This window comes from Penaeus vannamei, chromosome 35, assembly GCF_042767895.1.
Source record: "Penaeus vannamei isolate JL-2024 chromosome 35, ASM4276789v1, whole genome shotgun sequence".
NCBI lineage: Eukaryota > Metazoa > Arthropoda > Malacostraca > Decapoda > Penaeidae > Penaeus > Penaeus vannamei.
Window position 1 is genome coordinate 21068285 of NC_091583.1, and position 7500 is coordinate 21075784.

Here is a 7500-nt window from a genome sequence, read left to right on the forward strand (position 1 = left end):
GTCTCTACCAATCCCACAGTTGAACATGACCTCCGGGCAAGTGCTGGCTCGAAGGCATCCCAACTTCCCGCACAGTTTAGTCGCCAACGCCGGCCAAGAGTGGTGCCATCTTCTGCCGCCCCCACATACGTAAGTGTTAAGAGCGGTTTGGGTATCAAAGATATAAAAACATTAAGAATGATAGAAGAATTAATCACTTTCCTACAGAATAGAATGGAAAAATGCCAATTACCAGTCTGTGACAGTCGCTAATACCACTTACCAGCTTTATTCGGCCTTCCTGGACAACCGCCCACTCACAAGTAGGTCCCTAAACAACCTCCTTGATTGTATGTAAGTTAAGGCGTGTGATGGGATTAGTGTCATGACCTAAACTTATAAGGGTGTATTTACCTTCTACTCTCCTGAGATGGACGACCTTGCATCCGGATCTTGGCGTACACCATGAATAAGAAACCAAGCGCTCCTTGGTGCTACATTTGGTCCAACTCTTCGGGTCCGCCCGCCATATCTCAAGTAAAAAAGATTGGTAAGTTTTTATATTGATATCTGAAAATAGCATTCCCAGTAATAACTATCATATATGCACACACACACACACGCATATAAATGTGCATACACAGACACATCCATCTCTAATACACATCGTCTATTTATCTATCTATTGGCTGCGTGTGTTAAAGTGAATAGTAGGGCAGACAGAAGCAAGTGACTATATGCTACATCCATTTCTTTAAAACAAATCCTTAACGTAAATAATCCACATGACTTCATTAGGGGAAGACTCACCATTTAATCGGATTTCCTCTATGCATCAGAGTACGTGGACCCCTTGGCCAATTCCTCAAACCGAGTCCTGTTTTACATCCTCACTTGCCGAATCCCGAAGGCCGCGACTCGCCCGCCTCCCTTGGCCGTGTCTGTTGTCCGTCGGCCGTGCGACAAAGCTGAAACGCTTCTGCAGGTGAATGTCAAACTCTGATACATATTTTGTGTTTTTTTTGTCATTTTTAAAAACAATTCCCATGTATTTAATCATGTTATTACTCTCCCCTACATAACTGCAGATAAATGGAGCAATGCAGCGTAATACTTCAACTGCCTACGTAAAGGGTAGTAAACCAAAAAGAAAAAGCAGGTTTGTTGCTCTCTCCATCAATGTTTACCAAAGCAGTTTTATGAGCCAGGGCTTGAAATACACACCAAAGGCCGAAATGCGAAACACGAGTTATGAGCCAGTCAGAGTACGAAATGTGATATACGAAATACAAACCGGAGTAAGAAACACGAGAGTACGAAAATAAATCTTTCTTTTCTGTAGGAATCCTCTCTGGAACGTGGCGGTGTGCGGTCCGGCGCTCTTCTACTACCACGACGACATCTCCATCCGCTTGGTGGAGTGGTTCGAGCTGCTTCGGGCTATGGGCTTCGCTAGGGTGTTTCTGCTGCAGACGCAAGTCCATCCCAACATAGAAAAGGTCCTGCGGTACTACGAGGCAGAAGGCTTTGTTGGTATCACTCAATTCTCTTACCCTGAACCATATGCCAACGAACCAAATACCCGAAGGTAACTATTTTTGTTTTCAAAATCTGTTTTCATTATGAGTATCAAATACGATTGTTCACAAATTCCCTTTGCATACCATCTCTGTCCACTTACAAATTAAATTTCCACATATTTATCTCGCAAGAATCTGGGTTCTGGAGGAGCGACAAAAAATGTTCACAATGGAGAACCTGTACTTCACCGACTGCCTCCTCCGCCACATGCACGAATACCGCTTCATCTCCCACTTCGACCCCGACGAGATGCCGATGTTGCAGAACCACGACTCCTTCCCCGTTTGGCTCTACGACCAGCTCCGGATGTAAGTTTCAACAGGCCGTTTTCGTCGATTCTCATCAGTGTCAACGAAGGAAATGGTCAGATTAACACAGTTTTCTTTATTGTGATATGTGTGGAGTTGTTAGCTGTGGTCAGTCCTTGGCTGCCTAGGGATGAAAGGGTGAATATGATGTGATCAACATCCGTCTGTTATTTTCTCTCGTCTTGAGTTGTACTTTACGATCACAGACAGGTCTACATACTGATACTTACTGAATGCACGCACACACACACACACACACACACACACACACACACACACACACACAAGCGCGTAAATATAAAACATAAACATGGAAAATAAGACATCTCTTTTCTCCCAATCAGAAATCCAACTCGGCCGGGGCGCGAACGGAAGCGGCCCACATCTTACGACCTGTTATGGTACTACCACCACGACGACCTGCAGCCTGCCAAGGACAAGTCGCTCCCGAAGTACCTGTGGTTTCTGCGCCACACCAGAAGATTAATCGTGGACGTCAATAAAATTCAGAATAAGCCCACCTACGACATGGACTTGGTCACGGGCGTCTTCTCGCATGGGGCCTTGCTCTGCGTCTACGGTGAGAACTTGCGGCCGGTTTGTTAAAAATGTGCGAGGTATGACCCAGTGAATATACATATATACGGACATGCATATACACAGAAATAACAGCATATCTGTCAATATATCTGATAGATATGCATTTATCTTTCCTCTATCCGGTAGACATTCGCGTCTAATCTGATAGATATACATTTATTACTATGTATATGCATGTCCGTAAATATGAATATTTACTGGTTCTTACCTCGCACAATTGTAACAATAGTTGATATATTTTTGAATGACGGAAGGACAAGAGGTGAAAAGGAAAGATGAAAAGCGCATTCATGACAGTAATATATGTTGGGTCGTGTAGGTACATGATTCCTTCATTCATTTTAACGTTAGGGTAATGCGTAGTGAGCTTTCATGTACAGAGATCGTGTAATGGTTAAACTAATTGCAAGAACAAAGATTCGAATCTGTTATTAGTATTTGTAAGACGGATGATGATAATACAGAAAACAATAAAAAGGAGGATCACTGATAATCATACACACAATAAAAGCGTCAGTAACAGTTATACTGATAGCAACAAAACAAATAACGAAATTTATAATAATAGCAACAATACTATTTCAAGAACGATTAACGATGTAAAAAAAACGATGATAATAATAACAATGATCCCGATGATAATACTAATAGCACATAGTCGGAATCACCTTTTTAAAATACTCTATAGTTACGATCTTCCTAAACGTCTGTATTTTGTGTTACAGGGGATTGCAAAATGAAAAATTATGTGTGCCCACGGTCTGTAGCTTACCTTGGCCACTACAGGAGGAACGGCACCGAGGCCTGCAAACGACCCTGTTTGACGAAGGAAGTACGTTCTCTCCTGAAGTACAAAGATCGTGTTTCTTTGGCCGTTACAAGGGTTCTGACACAGTTGAAGTTGATTTGACGTTCGAGGTGTTACGGTGAATATTCTTATTGAATAATGACAGAATTAAATATATATACAGTTTAAGTTTATTTTACTTGTACGGTAAAATATAACTGCTTATTGTTGATTTTATTGGTAGAATAACTTTATATTGTATGTTTACTATAGAAACTGTACATTTACATGCGTTGATTTTTTTGCGTAAAATAAAATAAACAAGAATTTCATCTTTTCCATTTTGATGCCTTGTATTTTTTTAATATGAGTATTATAGCAACAAAAACTTTAACATTGACTCAAAAGATGAGTTATCATTCCATCTTTTAAATTGCCAACCCCATTTGTTCCTTTTTTGTATTTTTTTTTCAGTGGAACACAAATTACATTAACACAGCAATGGAGTAATTCTCTCTCCTCGGTAATTGAAGATTTGATTTCATTCACCCAACAAGTGATAAATCATAAATAAATAAAATATCACCCTTCTTTACTCATAAAACAAAAACAACATCCCGGACAATCTCATTTAGTTAATTTATTTAATCTTGCCAACATCACAAGGGACAACAGTACTTAATTTCAAACACTGTTAATTTTTACTATGTTTACCACGCAAAAGTGCAAAGAAAAATAGCGAAGGTTGATGTGCTGAAATAAATGATACACGAGTGTGTGTGTATGTATGTGAGCGCGCGCGCGTGTGTGTATGTGCTTAAATAAATAAATTTGTACTCCAGCGGCGAGAAAAAATGACGCGAAATCAAGGAAGTGACGAAAGACTCGTACGGAATTGTAGCGGATGACGTCATCGAGGGAACTCAAATGAGCCAATGGGAACTGCACCTGGCCGTGACGTCACAAGAAACACTAGAGACCAGTCGACAGAGCCAATAAGATTTATAATAGATAATCACGTGACAATAGAAGCTGGAGCCAAGGGAAGTCCGTTGAAAATTAAATCAATTCCGTCATGGATGGGCTGTGTATCAGGAATCAGTTGCTGTTTAGCCTTAACTTGCATATCTTGGTAATAAGGAAAAAGAGCGGCCGATAGTGGTCGCAATTCCCGCTAACAACGACGGCGAGGATTATGACGATTTTGCAGATTTATTGGTCAAGGTCAAGGTAAAAAAAAAAAAAAAAAAAAATATATATATATATATATATATTATATATATTATATATATATATATATATATATATATATATATTGGTGCAAAATATAGATATACGGCCAGGCTCTATCTGCCGAAACATACGAGATGATTTTGCAAACCATATGAGGGGCTAGGAGCAGTAGCCCTCATGAAAGGGGTGTACTGAGTGAAACCCCTCTATTTATTATGAACGTGCTTCACAAATACTAAATTACTGTAAAAAATATTTCTATCATTCACCTTTAACCTGCAATTTCCCAGATACTCACCATGCTATTCCCATCCATCGGGGCTGATATCGTAAATGCTTAATTTGCGAAGGAAATGAGTGCTACATTTGTCCGAAACACGGCAAGAGCTTTCAGAAATACACAATTTCTACTCTCAAATCGGTGTTAGGCGTCATTTCCAAATTTACCCAAAATACAAAATAAAAGGTCAATATAGATAATAAGGTAGTGGCTTACTTTCGAAACAATTTTGATATCCATCTGCAGAAAATCCACCGATTTTAACGATTCTTGGCGTTGTTTTTTTCTTTCTACTGTGTGGATCGTTTCGTTTCTTATCACTTTTTTCGGCATTTGGGGCACTTGATGGCTCAGATAAGAAACTGCGATGGTTATGAAGGTGTATTTCTTCTTTGTTGGCACCGTATAGTCTTGATGATAACCCAGAATCGAGTAACACCGAAAACAAAACACTTTTCGTCGGCCTTCTGTCACGGAATGACCCCGGGAAATCTGTCAAAAGTGGTACCTGGAAACGTGTCTATGTCCATCCGCAGAAGGGTCTGTATAAGTAAATCTTAAAACACATAAATGCGGTTTAACAGCATTACTAAAAACCGTTGAAAGCATAAATGTGGAACAGTAGACACTGATGATTAACAAAATATCTTATGACAAGAGCGTAGTAACACATGAACTACTTCGCATATCGCAGGAATGAGTTCTGCGGTCAGTTCAATTTTATCCTCGACATGTAAATAGAATGATTGACTTAGCTAAAATTGGCCTCTCACCTTTGTTCTTTTACGTAAAACACCTTTATTTAGCATGTGCACTAACATAGCCATAGAAGAAAATTGTCTTGTTTTGTATCGTTCTACCTTTTCATATAGGTATTATTACCCAAATCCGCCACTGCCTTGTACTGCATAGTCAAAAAAAAAAAAAAAAAAAAAAAAAAAAAAATTGGAAAATACCGTAAATTAAGTACAGCAGAAACTTTAAAATGTATGTGAATTTTTACATACGTAGATCCTGGCATTTCAAGTATTCAGACCACAATAAAGGCATAAATTTTGTTACAAACTTTTGCCGAAGTTTCGAGTAATACATTGCAATACTGTAACAGATGACTTACTGTGTGGCCAGCCTACATCTTCACAATTGACGAGTCTTCTTTCTTCATTTATAGGGATTTGGACTAGACTACTGCCCATACTCCCTCACGTAACAACTTCTTCTTTCTTATTATGGTTACACCTAACAAACACAAAGACACAAAACAAGGTTCCCTCCCGCTGTGTCCTCGGATTCAAAACAAGGCGTTTTCATAGTGCATTCGCATAGGACTTCTAGCTGTTTGTCGAATAAACAATAAAAAGTAAACGCATAAAATGTAGTATATATTGTTGTAATATTTAAAGGAAAATCTTCATAATGCAGTGACGTGTACATATGACATTCAGTTGCTATCAGGTGTTACTATAATTGTAGTATGACGTAATATTACTTTTATATATACGGATAATTCTCATTTTTTTTTACAAGTGAATCGATAAAAAAAAAAAAAAAAAAAAACATTCAGACGTAGTTTTGACATGCCCTGGCTGGCCAAGCCACGTACTAGGTTTCTTCAATTGAACCACCCTAAGGGAGATTGAGACACACACACACACAGACACACACACACACACACACACACACACACACACACACACAAAGACACACACGCACACACGCACACACACACACACACACACACACACACACACACACACACACACACACACACACACACACACACACACACACACACACACACACACACACACACACACACACACACACACACACACACACACAATCTCAAGAGGTTTAAAAAGTATGGCGCTAAAAGTTAGCCATATCACGCTTATGGGACGGTTAGTTGTTGGGGGGGGGGGGTAGAAGGGGGTAAATGGAGCTAAGTCTTAGCGTTTTATGTGCGGAAGGTGTCTTGTTTTGTCTCCGTGTATAATGTGTTGTGGGAGTTTGTTCCATCACAAAAGGTGCGTTGAAAGTATGAGTGTTTGAAGCAGTCTGCAGTGGTGTGATATGTCAAGTATTTCTGGTTTTAGGCGTTCTGTGTATCAGGTGTGTTTGCGTGGTGTAAGTATTCTTGTTTGTTTCCGTCGATTTAGTTGTTTGTGATATTGTACATAATTGTAAGTCTATGTGCTTGTCTGCGTATTGAGAGGGCGTCCATGTGTAGTTGTTTTATGCGTGTTGTGATGCCAGGAGTTTAATATAGTTGTTCGTAATGAACCTGGCTGCTGCGGTATTAATTTATTCTAGTTTGTTTAGGTTTGTGTTTGTGTCTTGTGTTCAACCGTGTATGTTCCTCCTCAAGAAATCCAGTGTTCTATTGGATTTATGTTGTATGTTATCTATGTGTGTATTAAAATTCATGTTGGCGTGTAGTGTGATGGCGTGTTGGGTAGTTGTTGTGAGTGGATTGTGTAAAAAAAAGATTGAATGGGCGATTGTGAACGTTTATGGCTTCGCATTTATCAGGTCGGAAATCCCTTTGCCATGTGGATTCCCATTGCACAAGGGAGTCTGGAGCAATTTGCAGTCGCCGAGTATCTTATTCGATAAATGAGGCTCTGGATAGAAAAAAAAAATCTAGTTGCAGAATTAGAAGTGGATAGTGGGAGATCAGAGTAAGAAAAGGAATTGTGTCCTGCTGGAAAGGAAAGATGTGATCCAGTGAA

The 7500-nt window shown here is 39.5% G+C and overlaps 3 protein-coding genes across 6 annotated transcripts in view; 2 read left to right on the plus strand and 1 right to left on the minus strand.

Moving 5' to 3' along the window:
- LOC113819804 (uncharacterized) overlaps positions 1-6039 on the minus strand; it is a 40567-nt gene extending 34528 nt beyond the window's left edge. For 2 of the 4 annotated variants that reach the window (XM_070114223.1, XM_070114220.1), the window contains exons 1-3: positions 4985-5264; positions 790-955; positions 394-511 (exon numbers count right to left, since the gene is read on the minus strand). In XM_070114223.1, the coding sequence (XP_069970324.1) occupies positions 394-446 (53 nt within the window). In that variant the 5' untranslated portion in view covers positions 447-511; positions 790-955; positions 4985-5264. Of the gene's footprint in view, positions 1-393; positions 512-789; positions 956-4984; positions 5265-5885 lie in introns of those variants that run through there. The other 2 variants (XM_070114222.1, XM_070114221.1) reach the window with 2 other exon arrangements.
- The window catches only part of LOC113813562 (uncharacterized), a 185974-nt gene that overhangs the window by 82583 nt on the left and 95891 nt on the right, over positions 1-7500 (plus strand). The gene's annotated exons all lie outside the window — the stretch shown is intronic.
- On the plus strand, positions 983-3544 carry LOC138859382 (uncharacterized). Its single transcript, XM_070114224.1, has 4 exons — positions 983-1567; positions 1692-1868; positions 2213-2448; positions 3194-3544. Exons 1-4 carry the CDS (start codon positions 1422-1424, stop codon positions 3376-3378), a joined length of 744 nt encoding a protein of 247 aa, XP_069970325.1. The 5' UTR covers positions 983-1421; the 3' UTR covers positions 3379-3544.

Coding starts and splice junctions, on each gene's coding strand:
- LOC138859382 (XM_070114224.1), top strand. CDS start 1,422: ATGGGCTTCGCTAGGGTGTTTCTGCTGCAGACGCAAGTCCATCCCAAC. Junction 1,568..1,691: donor AACGAACCAAATACCCGAAG/GTAACTATTTTT, acceptor TTATCTCGCAAG/AATCTGGGTTCTGGAGGAGC. Junction 2,449..3,193: donor GGCCTTGCTCTGCGTCTACG/GTGAGAACTTGC, acceptor TTTGTGTTACAG/GGGATTGCAAAATGAAAAAT.